This window comes from Dipteris shenzhenensis, chromosome 28, assembly GCF_047967505.1.
Source record: "Dipteris shenzhenensis isolate YYH24624 ecotype China chromosome 28, Dip_SZ_1.0, whole genome shotgun sequence".
NCBI lineage: Eukaryota > Viridiplantae > Streptophyta > Polypodiopsida > Gleicheniales > Dipteridaceae > Dipteris > Dipteris shenzhenensis.
The window spans coordinates 2,035,210-2,059,308 of NC_141623.1; the positions used below are offsets into that span (position 1 = coordinate 2,035,210).

Below are 24,099 nucleotides of genomic sequence, written 5' to 3' on the forward strand. Positions count from 1 at the left end.
CACCCAGAGGCAAGGGTGCTCTTGTGGAAGGCCTAAGGATAGTGTGGATGCATGTGATAGCCTTGAGGCTGCCTTGAGCTCAGTTTGCCAGTGGTTTGGATGCCTAAATGCCTCTCAGTTGGGTCAGATCAGAAGTGAATGCCTGAGTATGCCTTGCGAGTGGGAATTCTAGTGGTGCACTTGGATTAGATGCCTTGAAGGTAGAGGATTTGGAGTGGGAAGAGTACTGAATGTGAGTGAGTTTGTACTCATTGTGTAATCTACTTGTGGGACTCTTCAATTAATAAAGAAATACCGAAAGGGGCACCAAGGCTTTGGAGCCAGTCTGTGTCTTTGTACTTGAGCTGAAAGGTACCAAGATGTGGATAGCAGAAGTACTCACACGATCTCAACTGAACCAAAAGGCAACAAAACTAGCCAAGGTCAAGGCTGCTAGGAAGGATGGAAAAAGAGCAGTATATCATGACGGCGTGGCCTGAGCTCATCAAGGAGTTCAAGTCCAAACCAAAAGACCCTTAGTCTTTAAATTGATGTATGGTTGTTTATTGTCTTCATTTTCGAACTACAATGTACGTATCTTATAATAATTCAGAGTCGTTGTATGCACTCCTTGGGGGCTGCCTTGTGTCCTCCTTGAATAAATGTATTAGCTGGGTTCTTTTGCTGTCCCATAGACCTGTTCGTCTCCCGTGGACCTTAATAGACTTTCTTTCTTTCTCTCTCTCACATAAGAGTCCTCATGAGTCAACCAGCCAAACAACTGGGTGCATACCTTAAAGAAATTTGGGGAGACCACAGTAAAGGACATGGCATGCTGGCTGGCCAAGCATATAGTAAACAACTAGGAAGTTCCAAAAATTGTATCAAATGGATGTAAAGAGCTATTGTCACTTTAATAGTGGCTTCCTATCCCATAGATCCTGTACGGTTTCCAGCGGACTTAGATATACATACATACATGTGTCTGCACACTTTTTTTTTAATGAAATCCATTGAACGTTATATTACAAGAAACAGTCCCAAAAGCAGGGACCTCCAGTTACAAGCATCATAAGATATCATTACATGAAAAAAAAGCAGGATAATCTAAATCCCGCGCATGTAGACAATCATAGAATGAATGCCATAGATGCCGAGGTGAACTTATATTTAGCAAGAGAGGGATACACCAAAGACCCGATGGTTGTGGTCCTTCCATAAGGTCCATAGAACCCAATAAGGAACCCATACATACATGTGTCTACACACACACACACACACACACACATAGAGAGAGAGAGGGGCAAGGGAAGACAAGACGGGGGGGAAAGAAATGAAAGGAGGAAGAGGCTCTACATTATACAAAGAAGAGTAAAGGGGGTGAGGGAAGTGGAAGGATTGCTACAACAGGTGTGACAATAGGGCTTCTCCCTCTTCAATGGTCATCAAAGTATGGCAAAATATCTGTATTATCCCCAGTTCAACATAATCTAGTTTCTCTACACATCTAGACCTGATACTATACAAGAAAGAAAACTCACAACTTTAAGCCAAAAATTCACCTGCTTCGCCCAACATTCATGAAAAAAAGGCATACCTTCGCTGACTTTTTCAACAGCATGGAATGGGAATTCAAATATCCATGGCTGGTAGATCGCCTACAAAACTTATGACGCGTTACTTGCACATGTATCTCCCCTTTTCTTATGCCTTGCAATGGAATCCATTTGTCCACTCTCTGATTTACTGGCAGCCTTTCATATTCAACGTTGCAATGCCCAATATGAGTATCAGGAAACACATCATTGTGATCCTTGACGTAGAGAACTAAAGGTTTACCATTGTCTTTGATTTCAAAAGTCTCGTTCCACTGTGGATGCAGCGTCCTCTGTACAACCTGTTGATAAGAAAACTGAGAGTAAGAGGGAGGAATCTGTTTTGTATTTAGCACTCTCATTAAAAACTACTTCTTTGTTATCTTTCTTCGGTTCCACATCTACGCCAAAGCAATTTAGTCTACAACCTTATGTGGATTGCCCTTGAGAAAAGTCAATTAAATGTTAACAAAACTACCTTTCAGAACATAAGGTAGTTAGGACAAGAACTTTAAAATTTTACAAAAGTATTCAATAGCAAGTTCAAATTTTTATATACCTTTGTAAGACTAGAATATGTCCAATCATACAAATTTAGATTTTTTGTTGTTCTAAAGTCCAAAATTTACACAGAAAATAAAAGAGAAACCGAAAGAGAAGAAAAAAGTTTTAAAAAACAAAAGAAAGACATACTTAGCAAGCAAAGCAACACTTATATCGTCATCAGTGCCCAAGCATAAGCAGCTATACTGGGTTTCTGAAGACCAAAGGAGTCTCTTGGGCAAACCCAGTGCTTACTAAAATACGTCAAACAAACAATAGATAAAGAAAACAAGAAATAAAGAAGAAAGGAAGAAGGTGACTAAGCAAAAATAAACAAGCACATCAAGAAACAAAATCTTCCAAAAAACAGGAATAAAATCTCTCTCTCTCTCTCTCTCTCTCTCTCTCTCTCTTATTTAAAACATAAAAAACTAAATGGACCTCTTACACTTATGTACCGCTTCCTACAAAGATGCAAAATTACATTCCTAACTTAGAAAGCACATGCATACTCAATCAAACTCTCTTTTGAAACTTAAAAAAAAACGTGCTATTCAGCTCCCCGCTTTTTGTTTTCAGCTTATGTTCAATCATTCTAAACATACCTAAGGCCGATACACCATAGATAAAAGACTTCATATCTAAGATTGTGCGTACTTTTTTCATTATTTTTCTTGGATTGTACCTCTTGTGTGTGTATTAGTAAAGTGATCAAATTACTACATTGAGTGATAAAAGACTCCTTAGTTGTACAAAGGCTGGAAAATCTATGGAATTGGGAAGAAATGACTCCATATCTTGCCAAATCAGAAATGTTTGAGTCGATGTGAGGCAAACATTTCCTTTCTCTTGGATACCCTAGGAGTTTAAAATACCAAACATGGAAGGAACAAAACTCTTGAGGGATTCTTTACTACTGCTTGTAAGGTTGGAAACCAATACATCAAATTGGCAATTTTAACCTGAAGTTGGATTAAGATTCACCACGCACCTTTGTCGTCCATTTTTCACTACCACAGTGAACAGTGACAAATGGATCGCTTGTGCCACGCAAGTCTGCTGCAACAAGATCCCGAGCTTCTACCAATACAACCTCTAGAATCCCTCCCTTTTTCAAGTCAATATCAAGATCATCCCTCGATCCATTCTAGAGGCATTCAAAATATATCTTCAGCAAAAAACCAACAAAGCACAGAGCTCAGAAACAATGAATTCTGCATATTGGTGAAAAGATGATAGGAAAGGATAGAAGAAAATGAGAACCTGAATATTTTCTGCCTCTGAATCAGAGTTGTAAGCCTCAATCAGCAACCTTATCTCTCCAGTGTTGACTTTTTCAAGTGGTATCCAAACATCCCTTGACATTCCATCTTCGAACCCCTCCAAATTGACCCGTGCACTTCCCAAACTCTCATCCGTAAGATAATCTGCATCATAGCATTTTAGTTGCAAATACTCCCCACCTCCTATCTCAAGAAACTCAAAAGCCTGCTTCCAAATAGGGTTCAGATCTTGTTTCACTGTCTTTGTTTTGCGTTCAATCTGCACATGATAAATGCATATATGTTAATCCAACAGGCTTGAAGGAAACACATGGACAACTCAACAAAGCCAAAAAAGAGGACCAGGACCCAACAGTATGAACATTAGAACATGCAAAAAATAAACCGACCTTTCATATATAAAGGCAGCAAGCAAGCATTCCTCATTCCCTTGCATATACGACCTCATACACTCCAACCAAACCCACAAGGTGCGGAACCCTAGTTGTCAGTGTCAATGTGGTTCTAGGCCTTGTCTTTCTCAAGGGGCAAGAAGCCTAAGCATGCCCTCTTCCAACATACACACATCAAAATTCCGAAAAAGACTGCTTCTACCGAGAACATTTTCTTTGGAGTGTTCCTTAACGATCTCAATGAGGACCCTAGCTACCTCACATGCCTTTTGTCCATAGACTTGGGACAGCTTAAAAACCCACCAGCTCTCATGGAGACTAGAGGGTATACAAGCATGCCCATTGAGCTTTGTAAAATTTGCAATCCGGGGCTTTTCCATCAGCCATAGCATTTACAGCATCCTCAAGACTCAAAAGAAATAATGACTACAACATAGGACAAAGCAGAGTTTCTTCACTACTTTTCTTTTATTACAGCCCTTTTAAAGAAGTATTAGGCTTAAATTACTAACAAGATAAGGGGATCTTACTTGTGTAAAGACGAGAGGACATATAGAACTAGGAAGTAATCACTCCATATTCAGCCATATCAGATATGTTTGAGTCAATGTGGGGCATTGGTATGATATTCAACACAGCATACTTAGGTTGTTGTCATTTATCATAAAGTCAACTTCTAAACCTAAAGAAGATTGAGTAATCCTAAGATCCAAGAATTACAATAGCTCCCACTCATCTTCATTTTTGTTTCAGCCATGTTGAAATCACCCAGCAATCATAAGTTGTGACTGTCCCAAGGTCAATTCAGTCCACAGCACTCTCATGTAAATTCCATGAATGTGCCTCCTCACCTTTTATCATGATCTACTTATACAATACCAGTATCTTCTTGTTGGGGTAAAGGCACATTGCCACCCCTTTTATTAAAGTTATGACACCTATGACTGTCATAAGACAGTCATAGGGGGGAAAACCTAATCCTAATAAAACTTAAGAGTTTGTGGTGTGGCTCATCACTTCACACCCGCACATTTTGGAGTCTGCTCTCTCTCACTCTCTCCCTCTTGTACTTCTTCCACTCACCTTCCCCCCTCTCAACTGGTATCAGAGCCAGCCTCACTCCCTTCCTACCCCTGCCTACCCCTCCCTCTCCACTCCGTCTACCCACTTCCCCTACCTCTTTGCCCTAGTGGCCAGCAGGGCTGCAGCGAGGCAGCGCAACAGCAGCGCAGGGCAGCGCAGCAGGCAGCGCGGGTCAGCGGGACAGCAGGGCAGCAGCCAACGTGCATCGCGGGCCAGCGGGACAGCAGGGCGGCAGCGCATCGCGCAGGGCAGCGCAGCGAGGCAGCGCGGGCTGCAACGGGCAGCGCATCGCGCAGGCGCAGGCGCCATTTCGCGCGCCGTACAACAGTACGGACGTACGTCGTCCGTACATCCGTACGAACAGACGTCGGCCGTACAGCCGTACGGACAGCCTTCTACCGTACAGTACGGATCGCCGTACAGACTGTGACAGGGAGTTGCTTCCGGATTTTTTTTTTCCGACAGGGAGGTGCATTTTCTGGTTTGGATCTGCATCAGAGGAGTACATTTCGAACTCTCTCCTTGGATCTGTACCCTGCTCAGGTACAGCGAGGAGATTTGGGTTTTACCCGAGGTGCATTGCATTGCATGAAGTACAGCAAGTACTTTCTCAGTTATTTTCTTTCTGCGTGGAGGACTTGTGCATAGATATCGGGATTTATGCATCTGACAGAGGATATATGCTTTTACTGGGTTTGAATCTCAGTTTACGGGTGAGCAGATCATAGGGCTTTTGCCCAGCAATTGATGCTTTGTATGCCTTGAGGTAGTGTGGTGCCAGAGTGCACACATTTGTCTCGATTTCCGCAGTGTGGAGGTGACATTTTCTTGCAGGTCACATTTCTTGTGCAACACTCAGAGAACCTCAGTTGAGCCACGCTTGGCCAGGGCGCATCGAGTTTACTCGGTCCCTAACTGTCCATCGTTGACAGTGCTCAAAAGGTTCCTCATTGAGTGTTTGTACGTTGGGATCTGTGTATGTCATTTCTACACAGGGCAGTATTTGCATTACACTGTTAATTGATTTTGTCAAAGAGATTTGCACATTGTATGCCTTATCCCTCATTGTTGAGGTTGTTTTCACTTGGTACAGGTGTCAAATCAAGGGGCTTTTGCCCAGATTTTGCTTGAGAGCACTTGAGTTACTGTTTGAGACCTTCAGATGCCTTTTATCCCCTTGGCAGAAGGGTAATTGCTTGGGATTTATCCCATTTTCTGTTGCAGGTTTTGTGACAGGCTGAAGTGTCTGGAGCCTTTTTTTCAGTGAACAAAACAGTTTATGCCAAGTGGTTTATGCATATTAAATCAGTGCAATACCTCGTCTGAGGTGGGAGAAGTGATCAGGACAGCAATGCAGCAGTGTTTTGTGCCTTGTCAGCTGATGATGCACTGTTAAAGCACTTGTGGAGCAGCTGCAGCATTCTGCAATTACTGTTTTTATGCAGCATTCTGAAATTACTGTTTTTATGCCTATTTGAGCACGGTACAATGTGTCAAAAGGTACAGTAATTGGAGAGAAATTTTCTGTTTTGCTGCAGATTTTCTAACAGTAAAAACAGCACTATTGTGAGTGCTCCTGGCTCTTGATAGAGCAGGTTTTTTCTGAGAAATCAGAATTTTATTCAGTCTTTTTTTGACTTACAGGAAGTCAGGTACTTTCCTTATCTGATATGGCATCAGGGGGAAGTGAATCATCAATTCTGAACATAAAGAAGTTGGAAGGGGCACACAATTATGCATTATGGGCAGAACAGTGTTTGAATGTACTTCTGTTAAAGAAGATTTCTAAGCCCATAAGGGTGAAGGGTGTCAAGCCATCTGACATGACAAATGATGACTGGGAAGAGCTTGATTTGTCCGCAAGGGCAGCTATCATGCTTACTATTTCTGATACTCTTGTGTTCAATGTTCAGGCTGAAAAGACCTCTTATGGCCTATGGCGAGGCTAGCAGAGTTATATGCCCAAAAGAGTTCAGCCAGTAAGGTTTATTGGTTGAAGAAGCTGGTTGATCTTCGCATGAAGGAAGGTACAACTATGACCTGACACTTGAGTGAGTTCAATGTCATCTTTACACAGCTTATTGCACAGGGATTGAACCTTGATGAGGAGTTCAAGGCTACTTTCTTGTTGTGTACCCTCCCTGAGAGTTGGGACACTTTCAAGACCACCCTGTCAAATTCGAATGTCACTCTTATGTATGCTGATGTAGAGAGCTCTCTCCTTATGGAGGAGATGAGCAGGAAGAATAATGCGAGCAGCAAGTCTTCAAATGCCTTGCAGGTACAGGATAGAGGCAGGACTCAGCAGAAGGGCAGATCTGCTAGTAAGTCCAAATCCCGCAGTCAGTCCCGTGGTAAAAAGGATATTGAATGCTTTTATTGTGGCAAGAAGGGACATGTGAAGTCTAAGTGCTTCAAGTTCATACGGGATCAGAAAGCCAAAAAGGCTGAAACAAAGGATGCAGGCAGTGGAAGCAAAGGCAAAGGCAAGGCCAAGGTAGATGACTTGGATGCAGTGAATGTTGCAGCAGAGGACAGTGACAGTGACAGACATGAGGTATTATGTTCTTCTGCTGTAATTGCACATACCTTGGTTATTGATGGCCATGACATGCACACCTGGCTCTTGGATTCAGGTGCTTCTTTTCATGTTACTCCTCATAGGGAGTGGTTTACTTCCTACACAGGTACTCATGGAGTTGTTCACCTTGGGAACAACTATGCATGTCAGATTGCAGGGATTGGCAGTATACAGATAGTGTTCCCTGATGGACGCACATTTATGCTTGATGGTGTTCGCCATGTGCCGCAAATCAAGAAAAATCTGATTAGCACTGGCTTATTGGACGACAGTGGTTACCACACCACATTTGGGGATTCCAAATGGGTGATTACTGATGGCCAGGTTGTAGTGGCTGAGGGTTTTAAGAGTGATACCTTGTACCCTCTTTATGTTTCCAGTGTGGGTAATCATGTTGTTGCCATAACCGAGCTGCCAAAGGTTTCATTGTGGCATAGCCGGTTGGGACACAGGTCTGTTAAAGGAATGCAAGAACTATCACGTTTGGGTTATCTGCCGTCTCTTTCTTTTTCAGATTTGCCTACTTGTGATCATTGCATATTTGGCAAGCATTCTGTGACTCCTCATAAGAGGAGAACTCCCCAGAATAGAGCACCGCTTGATCTAGTGCACACTGATTTGTGTGAGATGCCACAGTTATCACTAGGGGGTGCAAAGTATTTCATTACTTTTATTGATGATGCCACACGCAAAGTGTGGGTCTATTTCTTAAAGCATAAAAGCGATGCCTTAGATGCTTTCAAGAAGTTTGTCGCTCAGGTTGAGAATCGGACAGGTCGTAGGCTGAAATGCCTCAGATCCGATAATGGGGGTGAGTATGTGTCACATGCTTTTGTACAGTTTTGTGAAGCTAAGGGCATTAAACAGGAACTCACAGCCCCTCATAATGCATCTCAAAATGGTGTAAGTGAGTGGATGAATCGAACTATTCAGGAGAAGGTTCGATGTATGTTGTCTTATGCTGCATTACCCCATGGCTTTTGGGCAGAAGCCGTGCAAACAGCAGTTCACATTATTAACAGGTCGCCAAACAAGGCTTTGGAGTTGAAAGTGCCAGAGGAGGTGTGGTCTGGCAAGCCACCTTCATACAAGCACTTACGTGTGTTTGGCTGCGAGTGCTTTGCTCATGTACGCAAAGAACTGCGCACCAAACTGGAGCCAAAGTCTCTCAGATGCATCTTTATGGGTTATGGTGACGAAGGTGAAATGGGGTACAGGTTATGGGATCCCGTTAAACGGAAGATTATATGCAGCAATGATGTCATCTTTAAAGAGGATAGTGTACACAAGGAACCCCTGCAACCTGTGGAATACAGGAGGGTTATTTATGATGATGTTGGACAGCAAAGAATACCCTTTTATATGCAGCAGCAGGCTGCTGCAGATAACCCTGTTCAAGAGGGTATACAGGCTGGAAATCAGCCAGATAATTTTGCCAATGATGCACCACTGGATATGCCAGCAGATGGGGCTGTAGAACAGCCAGATATGGTGGTACAGCCACCCGTCATGCATGACGAACAGGCTGGACAGCAGCCTACTAATCCGGAACATTTTGTTAGGAGGAGCACCCGTGTACAACGGCCTCCTGCCAGGTTTGTTCCAGGAGCCAATAATGTGGCTGATTTTATCATGCTGACACATTGTGGTGAGCCTTCCAGCTTCAAGGAAGCTATGGGAAGAACAGAGAAAAGGAAGTGGGAGAAAGCCATGCAGTCAGAAATGGACTCCCTACTTCAAAATGATACATGGGACTTGGTGCAGCTACCTGCAGGCAGAAAGGTTTTGCCATGCAAGTGGGTTTACAAAGTCAAAGTGGATTCAAATGCTTTACCGAGGTATAAAGCCAGATTGGTTGCCAAGGGATTTAAGCAGGAGAAAGGTATTGACTTTGATGAGATCTTTTCCCCTGTAGTCAAGATGACTACTTTGAGAGCAGTGTTAGCTCTTGTTGCTCATGAGGACATGGATTTATGTCAGATGGATGTGAAGACTGCTTTTCTTCACGGAGATCTACATGATGAGATCTATATGAGTCAGCCAGAGGGATATGCTGTTAAAGGGAAAGAGCAGCTTGTGTGTAAGCTCAAGAGGAGCTTGTATGGACTCAAGCAGGCACCAAGAGAATGGTACAAGAAGTTTGATGCCTTTATGCAATCCCAAGGGTATCATAGGTGTGAGACCGATCATTGCTTGTACACTAAACGGGCAAAGGATGGCAGTTTGATGCTACTCATTCTATATGTGGATGACATGCTGATTGCCAGTAAATCTCAGCTTGAGATTAGTGCTTTAAAGAAACAACTGCATAAGTCTTTTGACATGAAAGACTTGGGTGATGCAAACCATATTCTTGGCATGCGGATTACTCGTGACAGGTCCAAGGGACTTTTGTTTCTGTCACAAAAGGAGTACATTGACAAAGTACTGCAGAGGTTAAAATTGGAGGGGGGGAAGTCTATTAGTACCCCATTGCCTCCACATTTAAAACTCAACAGTAAGGACAGCCCCAGATCAGATGATGATAAGGCTGAGATGGCCAAGGTTCCGTATGCATCTGCAATTGGTTCTTTGATGTATGCCATGGTTGCCACTCGTCCGGATATTGCTTTTGCGGTGGGAGTCATCAGCAGGTATATGGCAAATCCAGGCAAGCGGCACTGGGAAGCAGTGAAAGGTGTCTTGAGGTATCTCAAGGGTATCAAAGACTTGTGCATATGCTATGGTAGGCAGGATGCATTGGTGCATGGTTTTACAGATTCAGACTATGCAGGGAATGCAGATAACCGGAAGTCTACTACCGGTTATATTTTCACATTTGCAGGAGGTGCTATATCATGGGTATCTCGGTTGCAGAAATGCGTTGCACTATCAACCACTGAAGCTGAATATGTTGCAGCCACTGAGGCTTGCAAGGAAGCAATATGGCTTACTCGGCTGGTGGGAGACTTGGGCATTACAAGAGATATGCCAGTTTTGCATTGTGATAGTCAGAGTGCTATCATGTTCCGGTCTTTCATCAGAAGACCAAGCACATAGATGTGAAATATCATTTCATCAGGGAGGTACTGGAAGACAAGCGACTTGAGCTTGTGAAGGTGCATACTGATGATAATCCTGCAGATTTACTCACTAAGAGCTTGCCTACAGAGCGGTTTGCACATTGCCGCCACATCATGGGATTAGGATGAGACCACTCTTATTTTATGGTCTCGTATACAGTAACTGTATATTGCTGTAATTTTTATTCTTTTCTCCCCTTTAGGCATATTGGCCTTTAGGTGGGAGGTTGTTGGGGTAAAGGCACATTGCCACCCCTTTTATTAAAGTTATGACACCTATGACTGTCTTAAGACAGTCATAGGGGAAAAAACCTAATCCTAATAAAACTTAAGAGTTTGTGGTGTGGCTCATCACTTCACACCCGCACATTTTGGAGTCTGCTCTCTCTCACTCTCTCCCTCTTGTACTTCTTCCACTCACCTTCCCCCCTCTCACTTCTATTATCCATGTTTCTTAAACTATTCTGTAGATCCTTACCAGTTGTCTTAACATCTTGAAAGAAACTTGCAAGGGAGAAAGCTGCATTGCACTTACTTATGTACCCAACATGAGTACCTTACACTCATTTGAGAGGACCCTCCTCAATTTATCGTCGAGATTGAAATATGCTTACCATTTCTTGTTTTGGTGAGTATTTGTTGTGGTGGACTCGATACTGGCACATCTCTAGTATCCATGTTTCTTAAACTATTCTGTAGATACTTACCAGTTGTCTTAACATCTTGAAAGAAACAGGCAAGGGAGAAAGCTGCATTGCACTTACTTATGTACCCAACATGAGTACCTTACACTCATTTAATAGGACCCTCCTCAATTTATAGTCGAGATTGAAATATGCTTACCATTTCTCGTTTTGGTGAGTATTTGTTGTGGTGGACTCGATACTGGCACATCTCTAGTATCCATGTTTCTTAAACTATTCTGTAGATACTTACCAGTTGTCTTAACATCTTGAAGGAAACAGGCAAGGGAGAAAGCTGCATTGCACTTACTTCTGTACCCAACATGAGTACCTTACACTCATTTTTGATAGATCGCTCCTCAATTTATAGTCGAGATTGAAATATGCTTACCGTTTCTTGTTTTGGTGAGTATTTGTTGTGGTGGACTCGATACTGGCACATCTCTAGTATTGACTACCAAGATTCTCTTGTTTACAGCCTCAGAATGCCTAGTAATCATGTGCATAATATATGCAATTGCTTTGTCCTCCTATGAACAAGAGGCAAATTAGAAGGAAGTGCCTCCTTAAAATTAGACCCCAATTGATCACTAGAGGGCCCTGATTCTCTGCAGTACAAGCCTCCTGCCAAGTTGCATCAATTCGTGGCTGCCCAAATCCAAAGTTTCCCTTTTTTTGATGAAATAGTGGATTATCAGCAAGCAGCCTACAAGTTAGCAGACAACGGATAGAGGGCATGATTCTCTACTGAAAGCCTCCTACCAAGTTGCATCTATTCTTGGTTTCCCAAATCCTAAGTTTCGCTTTTTCAATATTGGATATTCACCAAGCATGAGCAGCCAAATGGATAGTTCATATGTTTACTAGATCTGATGACATCTCATCTATCTTGCTGGCTAGAAATTTCTTGACCATAGGGCCAAAGAGGTTTTATCCAAAATCTTCAATGAGAGTGTGAGGCTGAAATGAAGTACAAGGGTATAAAACCCTAAAACCCTAGGGTGTAACCCTAATTGGGGTTAAGACCCTTGCCAACAACTAACTCAACCACTAACAGTGGTTAAAGGGGAATACCTCAAAGAGGGGAAAATGTCCCTAACCTAGTTTCCATTAGTACGACTGTCGAGTGTCATAATCACATCCCAATTTAAGTCAATGTAAGCATGCAACTGCAAGTCACACTCCCAGGAAATATCAATCCAAATGACTGTGTGCCTTAATCGCAAGTAGCAGAAAACACGCTTGACAGCCTACCAATATGGTGCCCTTGGGCTTGTGCATAAACCTGCTCAACTGCGACACTGCAAACTAAATATCTATCCCAATATTGTACACACGCACACATATATAACACCCTGGCTCCATGGGATTAGAAATGGGTTTGCAGTCCTGAAACCTGAACTGTTGTCATAACAATGCTAGAATCATTCTGCATAAACTGAATGCCCAAGTAGTAATGCAAAAGTTCCAAATCTTACAATTCAAATGCTTGAAGACTATACAAACTTCTAATTTTTCCTTGAGTGGAAACACCCAAGCAAACCTTGAAAAATCATCAACAAATGTGACAACGTAGAGATGTTGCCCAAGATGGAGTCCTCATGGGACCGCAAACATCAATAGAATTAGCTGCAATACAACCCGAACAACATCATCCTTCGGAAATGAAAATCTGTACATATTACCAACAATGGAACCCTCACAAACATATTTTGGAAAAACCTCCAAATGTGGCAATACATCAACCATCTGATATCTCTGTAAGAACATCAAGCCGCTATAGTTGACATGCCCAATGCAACAACTCTGCATTATGCATGGTAGAGGTAGAAGTAGTAACAATACAAGCATTTTGTGACCACTTCTCTAAACTGTCAAGCTGAAACAGTCCACGACAGAGAGTACCAAACATTACCAAGGTATACTCTTTTTTTCTATCTCAAACCATACACTTATCATCTTCAAAATAATCGCAATATCCCCTTCCCATGAAAGAGGAAACAAATATTCTTAAAAACAAAACGTCATAAAGACAGGAGATAAGAGCCATTCACAGTTTTGAGCAAGATCTCCCTAATTCCTCTAGCGGGATAAGAAAAATTGTTTGCACCAGAAACTTTCTTGCCAAGAGGAACAGAAGAGAACTTACCAAACAATTCCTTTATGCCTGGTTACACCACTGTCAAAGAGCAACATCTGTTACCCTAATGTGAAAGCAGTTTGAAACCCTTAAAAAGCAGCCAAAAACCCTTAAAAGCACCCTAATAGAGGAGAAACCCAGTCAAAATCCCTCCAAAATGCGTCGTCCAGCACTGCGGCAGCTCCAAGAGTGCTCCAAAAGAGGTGCCCTGGCCTGTAAAGGTGACGGCTGACTGAAACAAGGCTGGACAGCGAGGTTCTTCATGACAAAAGTGAAGTTTTTCACGACAGAGGTGCTTCCCAAGGGCAGGGGAGGTGCGAGGTAGTGAGGGCCGCCTGCTCTGATACCAATTTGTGAGAAAATGGAAGAGAGAAGAGCAAGAAAGGAGCTGCAACGAATTTGTTGTATTGAGAATGTGAGGCTGAAATGAAGTACAGTGGTATAAATGTAACCCTAACTGAGGTTAAGACCCTCACAAACCACTAATGTAGTTAAGGGGGGGGAACTACAATGAGCAAAAAAATGCCCCTAACCTTATTACTAACCCAACATTGACCACTGCCTTAATATTTCCAACTTTCTAGCAATGACCTCTGAAAATCTATTAGGAGGGCTTGGGAAGCTCTCAAAAAGAGGAATAACTGGAAAGCTGAGGCAAGTTCATGGCTGTACATTCAATATGGTTCTCAGTTATTTTCAGTTAGGATATGGTACAGGCTTGACACATGCCTCTCATCTAAGCAAGAAGGGAATTGAACTTTGGGGAGATTTATGGAGTAAGGTGGGTTCCAAATGGAAAAACTAGTGAAGATCCAAAGATATTTTTGGGCCAGTGAACAGGGATGAGCCCTAATTTTTTCCGAAAGGCCCTTGGGGATTCAACGAAGGTTAACTCAAAGGGGCGCTCCCAAATAAGCATCTTGAAGCAGTTCTTACAGACTGGTTTCTCTTCTTTGAAACTGATTCACAGTTGTGAGCAAGATCTCCCTAATTCCTCTAACAGGATAAGAAGAATTGTTTGCACCAGAAACTTTCTTGCCAATAGGAACATAAGAGAATTTGCCAAAAAAGTCCTTTTTTATGCCTGGTTACACCACTATCAAAAAAGCAACCTCTGTTACCCTAATGTGAAAGCAGTTTGAAACCCTTAAAAAGCAGCCAAAAACCCTTAAAAGCACCCTAATAGAGGTGAAAACCAGTCAAAATCCCTCCCAAATGCGTCGTCCAGCACAGCGGCAGCTCCAAGAGTGCTCCAAAAGAGGTGCCCTGGCCTGTAAAGGTGACGGCTGACTGAAACAAGGCTGGACAGTGAGGTTCTTCATGACAAAAGTGAAGTTTTTCACAACAGAGGTGCTTCCCAAGGGCAGGGGAGGTGCGAGGTAGTGAGGGGCCGCCTGCTCTGATACCAATTCATGAGAAAATGGAAGTGATAAGAGCAAGAAAGGAGCTGCAACGAATTTGTTGTATTGAGAAGGTGACGCTGGAATGAAATACAGTGGTAAAAATGTAACCCTAACTGAGGTTAAGACCCTAACAAACCACTAATTCAACCACTAATGGGGTTAGGGGGGGGGAGGGACTTCCATGAGCAAAAAAATGCCCCTGACCTTATTACTAACCCAACATTGACCACTGCCTTGATATTTCTGACTTTCTAGCAATGACCCCTGAAAATCTATTAGGAGGGCTTGGGAAGCTCTCAATTAGAGGACTAACTCCTCTAACGGGATAAGAAGAATTGTTTGCACCAGAAACTTTCTTGCCAATGGGCACAGAAGAGAGTTTGCCAAACAAGTCCTTTTATATGCCTGGTTACACCACTGTCAAAAAGCAACCTCTGTTACCCTAATGTGGAAGCAGTTTGAAACCCTTCAAAAGCAGCCAAAAACCCTTAAAAGCACCCTAATAGAGGTGAAACCCAGTCAAAATCCCTCCAAAATGCGTCGTCCAGCACTGCGGTAGCTCCAAGAGTGCTCCAAAAGAAGTGCCCTGGCCTGTAAAGGTGACGGCTGACTGAAACAAGGCTGGGCAGTGAGGTTCTTCATGACAAAAGTGAAGTTTTTCGCGATAGAGGTGCTTCCCAAGGGCACGGGAGGTGCGAGGTAGTGAGGGGCCGCCTGCTCTGATACCAATTTGTGAGAAAACGGAAGTGAGAAGAGCAAGAAAGGAGCTACAACGAATTTGTTGTATTGAGAATGTGAGGCTGAAATGAGATACAGTGGTAAAAATGCAACCCTAACTGGGGTTAAGACCCTAACAAACCACTAACTCAACCACTAATGAGGTTAAGTGGGGGGGACTTCCATGAGCCAAAAAATGCCCTTAACCTTATTACTAACCCAACATTGATCACTGCCTTAATATTTCCAACTTTCTAGCAATGACCTCTGAAAATCGGCTTGGGAAGCTCTTAAAAAGAGGACTAACTGGAAAGCTGAGGCAAGTTCATGGCTGCACATTCAATATGGTTCTCGGTTATTTTCAGTTAGGATATGGTACAGGCTTGACATATGCTTCTCATCTAAGCAAGAAGGGAATTGAGCTTTGGGGAGATTTATGGAGTAAGGCGGGTTCCAAATGGAAAAACTAGAGAGGATCCAAAGAGATTTTTCGGCCAGTGAACAGGGATCGGCCCTAATTTTTTATGAAAGGCCCTTGGGGATTCAACGAAGGTTAACTCAAAGGGGGGCTCCCAAATAAGCATCTTGAAGCGGTTCTTATAGACTGGTTTCTCTTCTTTGAAACTGATTCTGAGGTCCTTTGGAGACAAAAAAGAATTAATCAATACTCTGAATGCCAAATGGAGGAAGAGAGATGATAGCAAAATGTGGAGCTTTAATTTCGACATACTCTAGAGAAAGACATCCCTGAGAAACAAGGTGTCCATCTCTGCATTCAAGACGACACATGATAGGGAAGCCTGATGGCTACTGCAAGAGATGCCCAGCTGTGATAGAGGATGTTTTTCACCTATTCATGGCTTTTGCACGGGCGAGAAGAGTACGATGACTCATTAGGTCCTTCAAATCTGAAAGAAGCGCCTCAACTAATGCTCGCCCTTTTAAAAGGGTCTCCTTGTGCCATTAAAAAGGATGGAATTTGAGAAAGGAAACCGCCTCAAAGTCACTACAGGCTGTCCAATGATAAGTGTAATCACAATCAAGGTTGGCTTTCCAAATCCTACTTTAGTCCCAATTACTGCCTCAAGCAGCCTCTCTGAAGTAAGGTGCAAGTCAGACCTGCCAGATTCTCTAGTGTACATTAATAATGCATTGCCACATCTTGGAATTAATATACACAACAGTTGTGGACAACCAACTCTATTAGTTAACATCTACAGCATATGCCACTCAAATCCCTAGCACCCAAGTCCTTTGCAAGTTGCTAGAGGTTGCAGCATGCTCATTGGATCTTCTTGCCTGAATAATGCACAAGATATAGGTCAGCTGTTGCATATGGGTTGGACCTGTTATGAAAGTAAGCTAAGCATACACAAACCCAGAAGGATGGATTTCTACCTAGCCTGAAAGGTTGAGAAGCATAAGAACTAGCATAAATGCAAGACATAGAAGACAAGCAGGCCTTAACTTTATCAATTGCCAGATGAATCCAAGGACGATGACCTCAAGCCACAAGTCAGGACTCAGGAGTTACAAGGCAGAGATTTAGGGGCTGAACCATGCTGCAAGAGTCTTTTGACTACACCAAAAGAAGGGCAATGGAATGCAGAAAGCAGTGTGAAAGGAGAGCTCAAGCAGGCACCAGATGAAGGGGTATAATGATCCATGCTTTTAACATACATCAATCACAATTTTAAGCAAACACTTCACCAACGAGGTAAAAGTATCTGCTACATGGACAGGAATTGAAAAGATGTGTATTTATCTGCAGGTCATCTTATCCTTCCGGGCAACATGACTATGAAACCGATTTCCACCTGTCCAATCTAAAAGATCGTCTTATGGCTACCCAAGTTCCAAGTAAGCATTTTCTTGCCAAGACAACACTTTTCAGCTCTCACTGTTCTAAGATGCAGGAATCTCAGTATGTAATCCCCTGAGATAAGCAAAGCCAACAGCTTAGCCTTGGACAAGAATTAACAATACCATGACATACTGTTCAACTCTGCAATTCAAACACATGCTTTGTTCGACTGTAATGGTGCAATCCCTTATCGGCACAAACCTAGAACTCAGGTGCACAGTTTTGCACACTTAACAATATGTATGTTTCTGGCTGGAATTCCCACATACTGACCGGTCGCCTAAGTATAATCCCTTGCCCTACAATTGGTTGCTTTTGAAGTATTAGGTCATTCCCTACTCTTCTGCCAGAATCTGCAACAAAGTCTACACCAGACACTCCCGGTGCCTCAAACCACTAGTATTCATGTGTTTGGTTCTCCTGATCCTGAATATGGCACAGCTAAGGTCAATACTTTCATAGACATTGCCAGCCATTAAAGTCGTTATGATTGCTGCTACTTAGTCTGCCAAAAGGCTGGAACAAGAAAACAAGTAAAAATCAATGTTTTAGAATTATGCCTATCAGATACTCAGAGCAATGGATAGAACAAAACCTTCAAAGCAATACTATAACCCTAAAAGTATAACCAAAATTAAAAACGGTCTTTTTTTTTGTAAAACAATTGCAAAACACTAGGCTTTTATGGACTCCCTCAAACATTAATTCCATCAGACAGCAAGCGACAAGAATAAATTCATACTTTCTATTGCTCTTCAATTCTGAGACTCTTATTGCAGAACAGGACTAATTTTTACAGAGGAAAGAACCCACTGTACTACCTTTCCATACCGTAGCCGTACATACGGGTCACTCTTTCCAGATCTGTCTTTTGCAGCAAGATTTCTACCTTCCAATACTGTGATCTTCAATGTTCTCCCTGTATGCGCTTCAAAACTAGGCAAAGAACTAAGTGATCCTGACAGTGCTCTGTACATAACGTTACCATCAGTCCTTGATCCATCTGTAAATTGCCACTCCTTGACTAGAAGCTTCACGAATAGCTGCACAACAAAAATAGATCAAGGTGAAACCCCAAAAGTGAGGTTTCTTGCATCAAAGGTTGTATTACGGCATCTTGGCTGCTGGCATCATATTTCTATGAACACTCTATAAGTATTCTCAAGTTATTGGACATCAGACTTTCAAACCGTTTGCCTCTTAAATAATGTCACATCCAATTAACAGGTCTTGAATTTATGAGAAGGTTCTGGAAGATGCCTTAGAATCACCACACCCATCAATCGGTATCTCCATCGCAATGTCCTTCCCACAGTTCTCAGCACGATCTGCGAGGACACTTTTCTTTGGCCCAGCAGCCCAGAATATGGTTGAGCCATCAGCAACATATTTAACCTGATTAGTCACAATAAAATCAGAAAATTATAATGATACAAATCTTCAATGATGAATGTATCCACGTATCACAGATCACCTCGAGCAATCAGGAGAGCAAGTGCAGGATTTTAGATAGTAAAATAGGGGCTATTTTAAAAGCTAGAGACAGGGCTTTACACCAACTATATGAGAAAAAAGGAAAACAAAACCCTCTCTTAAACAATTTTTTAAATGAACTTTCCTATTTCATTCATCATTATCCATCATCATCCTGGACTCTTAACCAAGTAATTTTGCAGTAGGAAAAAAACTCACTTTCACTTCACAACCACCAAGGAAATCATACTTCACATTGCTTGGACCCTGTTCATAAACATTGAAATATATAGTGCCTGCACTTTCATGTAAAATCATGTTGAAGGTCTCATTCCATCTTGGTGAGCTGCTGTGTTGGGAGACACGTGTGCTTCTTGTCAAGCCTTCCAGAGTTACCTCCACAAAAGTACTCATTTGTCTGAAATTAGCAGAAACAGCCGGGCTTCCATTTGCATTTGTATATGATCTTCTATCAGACAGAGTCCTTGAACTAGCGCCCAGAGCCAAGTTGCTTGCTGAAATAACCATGACAGAGATAACTCCACCAGTAGCATGCTTTTTCATATTCACAGCCGGAAGAGGAAAGCATCTTCTACAGGGTTCCACCATAGTCCGACTCAGAGTGTCAGAGAACAATTTCTCCTGTTTGCAAGATTGAGGAAATTAGGCTATACAGGACTCCTAACACCAGCCTTGCTAAAACAATAAAAGATTGCATCTGCAGATCTAACCAGCCAAGGTGCAACGTAAGGCAGTTCTGTTGCTGGAAGCGACTGACTCCCACTTCCAAATGCCACACCAACTCGGACTTCAGGAGGACTATTGAAAGAGTAGACCAGAGCCTGACCATCAAGAACCGGTACTATTCGAAGCTGTCAGTTAAAAAACACAATCGATAAAGATAGCTCTTCCCATGCTTGATCCAAAAAAATTCAATGGACGACATACCAGTAGAGAACTTACATCACCCTTTATGTAAAGGCTGTTGACAGCAAAACGGGCCATGCCTTTGAATGGGCCTGCCAATTTTGCAGCTAAAAGTACATTCATCTCATTGGTGTCCCACTCAAAACCCATGTGTAAAACTTGCTTGAAAGTTGCAACAAACAGCATAGATCCAATCAGCTTAACAAATTGTCTTTACTCAGCAATAAGCTATAATACCTCTCTAGGATTTGTGGTAGAGCTACAGATTTTTTTAAATGCAAATTCCATACAGACCTCTAGATTATGATATACAACAGAGAATTTACAAACATGTGTAGAAGCATAAAAAAAGGTGCAACAGGTGCGTGGCGTACATGCGTGCGTGCGTGCGTGAGAGAAAGAGAGAGAGAGAGAGAGAGAGAGAGAGAGAGAGAGCTGCATAGGGTTACAAATTCTAGTCTTTTGTTGGCCCCTTTTTAATTGATTCTTGCTTGTAATGTTTATGATGAATACAAAAGGGATTAAGACATGCTTTTACAGTGCACATTGTTGAGCTTAGGAAAGCCAGAAGAGAGAAGAGGGCCAAAATAAGTTTTGAGTGCTTTAAGAATCATGTACAAAGTGAAAAGCAGTCTACAATACAGCATAAATATGAACTATAATGTATAGGCATTCAAACTAACCTCGTCACCTTCTGTCGACCAATAAGTTCTCTGCAACCCTAAAGCAGGAGGAGATGTACCAAGTGAAAATTCCTGCAGCTCAATACTTCGCTGCAACAAGGGCAAACTCAAAAAGCTTAAAAGATAAACATCTGATTTAGATGCTTAGCTCTTACAATTTTATGAGGAATCAGTATTTCATGTCTCTTAGCATAGCCAATATACGTACAAAAGGATGAGGTTTTTTCTCCTTCAGCCTTTTCTGCATTTAAACACAGACACTTAACTGAGAAACTTCAATTTATCTTCCATTCATAGAAATTTAAGTCAGACTCAAATCTACAAAGAGCACAGCATCTTTAACTTTTTGAAAGAGATCCATTTACAGCAGTGAAAATCATGACAGTTGGTAGATCTCTACTCATTCTTCCAATTGCTCTTTATTCCTTATACAATTACAATACAAATTCATCCAAGGAAGCATTTCAACAGGAAGACCATTTTACCTAACATAATCAAGGTTTCAACTCTTTACACTTACCAACATGGTTGCAGAAAACATTTTTGAAAGTTTTGGTTCCACATAATTGGGCCACAAATTTATCATCAATTTGTTAAGCCATTCACAAGGCTCCAACGGAGTTTTTGGCTGTAGATTTAAAACAAAACATCAATAGACTGTCCAAGGCTAGAACACATTCAAATCATTAGTCCATGATGCACTTTAACATGCCTCAACTTCTGTATATGAAAAGATAATCATAAACACAACATGTGAAAGGCCATACTGATGTATAGAGTATGTGTCGCTTCCACCTATTGTCCAAATCTTCAATGAGTACATTGCGCTTGTACCTTCCATACTGCAAAAAGAAGCAATATATGATACCGGTAGCTGCCATCATACACAAGCAAGAACATTGTGTGCCCATGTACACACCCCACATATGCTTTGTGCATGTGCGTGCATAACAAATAAAGGAGGGTTCTACAAACCATAGTGCACAGATGATTTACCAGAGCCATATAATCACAGGCCTATTCTCTAATTTTCATTTTATCAAACTAACCACACGCATGTACATTATCTATGCACAATTATCTGAATCTAAGAGTTTTGTCGTATGTCAAGGTGACACATGAATTCAAAGACACTCTTTGTCAAACAAAAAATTGATCTTTACAAAATTTAGAGAAAGCATGAAAGTTCAATCTGCATGAAAATATCAACTCAACAAGAGAAGGGTACATTTCTTATGCTTATACCTATTAGGTTTATGATTAGTATACGATAAATTGCATTGTAGGCTGCCATATCTTTCATTTTATCAACAGTTTAACCATATCTAAATACAAGCATAGCACTCAGCTTGTGTGGCCTCTAGGAGAGACAACCTTGGTGCATCCGGTGGGTGCCAAAGTGACGCCACTAATGCTTCCAAATTGCTCCCTGTATACAAGAGCAAGGTTGCAAATCTAGAAGCACTTTATATTCTAAGATAACAATCCCATAAGTGGCAAGACTATTTGCTACCCTTGCAGGACTATGGTATTGGCAAGTGACCCGCAAGTCTCAAGTTCTCTAGTGACTTAATCTCTAAGAAAATCAGAGAGGAGGGAGCCACGATTTTATTTAAAATGAGCTTCTATTAAGTATGACCAAAGTACATAAGGTCAGAATTGCCCTAACTAATATGCATGGAGTAATCAAGGTGCTAATCCTAAGCACTCAAATTGGTCAGCAACCCATTCTTTGAGACTGTCGATTCCAGACTCCACGTCTCCGACGATGCCAAGGACATCCATGGTGGGTGGAGAGATGATAAATTAAGAGTGATAAACGAAGAATGTGCTTGTAGAAGGACTAGGATGGACAAAAGAAGGGAGTCTAATTATATTATTATTGTCTTCAATCACTTTATTTCATAGATTTAAACTGATTCAAAATCCATCATCTCATGTCTCTCTCACATTTACGGTCTTTCATTTTTTACTTCACTCAATGGACAACTCACCTCTCTAAATTTATGATCTTGATTTGCCCTCGTTACACCGAGCATCATTGCCCAACACACCAAGGCTCACCCCCAAAGCCAATCTAAAAGTGTCAAGAATAAACCATGGGTCTTGGCATTAGGAAACCCTTGTGGATGAAGATCAACAGTCTTATACAGGATGTTCATAATTTGGGTGATCCGGTAGAAAATAGTCAAATGACTCCTAACTTCAGTTGTGAAGTCCACCTCATGCACTAGATTCCAACATCATGTATCACTGGATGTGACTACCATGGATATTGAAGATCCATCACCATACTGTAGAGGTGTAAACAAGACTGTACTAAAGACGGCGAAAATAAACCATACTAAAGATGGTAAAGTCATACTGAAGATGACAAATCACACGAAAAGTGACAGATCACCCTGAAGGTGATAGAGTTCGCATTGAAGTCACACTGAAGGTAACATAGACACCCTAAAGGTGCCATAGGCTAAAGATAGCATTCAAAAGATATGGTCACACTGAAGGTGACATGGACGTACTAAAGGTGCCATACACTATACTGAAGATAGCATACATGGTGATCAATCATGATAAGAGCTCTCAATTGTGAATAACCATGCGCATAGGGTTTGTAGAAGATAACCAGCTGGGAGAGACCAAGACGCCAGTTGGACGATTGGGAGCTCAAACTACTTTGTACCAGCACACGACTAGAAATGATAACTTAGGAAATACTCATGTTTCTTTCATGTTGGTCATTACCTCAGGAAATGATAGACATCTTGATTCCCCGCAAGAAGGGTATACTCTTATGTTGATTCCGCTCTTTTGGTCTTCTGAAACGTTATTAAATCTCTCTCTCTCTCTCTCTCTCTCTCTCTCTCTCTCTCTCTCTCTCTCTCTCTAGCACTTGCATCTTCTATGGAGTTGGCACGATCAGGGACCCGATACTGCTGGTACTTCAGACTCACTAGGTGGCTCACATCCCTTGGACTAGACATGGATAGACTGCCTCCGTTCCGATACAGCATAGATGCCCCTCATCTCGAGTTGACTCGCCACGAGCTTAGCCAGGTCACGAGAGCAGACTTGCTGCAGCTTCATACGTATCGCACTTGGATTTATCCCACGCAGCTTCCGGTGAAGATGGCCACATATCGTGACCACTTCCTTCGGATCTCAGAGGATGGATTTGTCATCCCACCAGGCTATACAGGTACCCACATGTCCCACTCACTGAGGATTGCCCTCGGCCAGCTTAGAGTCTCTTCGCATCAGCTCGAGATAGAGGCTGGTAGGATGCGACGCATGGAGGATGGACGGCGACCAGGCCGAGAGACCAGGATCTGCCCTTGTTGCACCATGGGAGAGGTGGAGTCAGAGGAGCACTTCATTTGCAGATGCCCACTATATTATGAGATCAGAGGTAGATTCCACTGTCTCTTCACGGATGGCTTTGGACCTCTCTCACGAGTGATGGACTACGAGGATCAGCATTGCCTAGCCCTTTATGTCAGGGAGGCCACTATGCTTCGGCGAGACTACCTCAGAGAGCACAGACCGGAGCGTGATAGAGCCCAGCCTCATAGAGCTCAGGCACACGCCATACCAGAGGACAGAGACCAGGAGGAGCACGAGGACGGCAGAGCCCACACAGGACACATGCCTCCACCATGTGGATGTACATATGAGATGGTTTGTAGACGCC

General features: G+C 42.3%; 1 protein-coding gene across 2 annotated transcripts in view; it reads right to left on the reverse strand.

The window, feature by feature from the left end:
• Positions 1-24,099, reverse strand: part of LOC147883031 (synaptotagmin-2-like) — a 93,405-nt gene that overhangs the window by 41,258 nt on the left and 28,048 nt on the right. Inside the window, exons 2-14 of one of the 2 annotated variants that reach the window (XM_087399693.1) lie at positions 21,176-21,250; positions 20,929-21,036; positions 20,617-20,649; positions 20,409-20,498; positions 19,762-19,887; positions 19,530-19,670; positions 19,018-19,440; positions 18,586-18,720; positions 18,147-18,368; positions 3,381-3,659; positions 3,109-3,264; positions 1,819-1,876; positions 1,618-1,733 (exon numbers count right to left, since the gene is read on the reverse strand). In XM_087399693.1, the coding sequence (XP_087255819.1) occupies positions 1,723-1,733; positions 1,819-1,876; positions 3,109-3,264; positions 3,381-3,659; positions 18,147-18,368; positions 18,586-18,720; positions 19,018-19,440; positions 19,530-19,670; positions 19,762-19,887; positions 20,409-20,498; positions 20,617-20,649; positions 20,929-21,036; positions 21,176-21,250 (1,857 nt within the window). In that variant the 3' untranslated portion in view covers positions 1,618-1,722. Of the gene's footprint in view, positions 1-1,576; positions 1,877-3,108; positions 3,265-3,380; positions 3,660-18,146; positions 18,369-18,585; positions 18,721-19,017; positions 19,441-19,529; positions 19,671-19,761; positions 19,888-20,408; positions 20,499-20,616; positions 20,650-20,928; positions 21,037-21,175; positions 21,251-24,099 lie in introns of those variants that run through there. The other variant, XM_087399692.1, reaches the window with a different exon arrangement.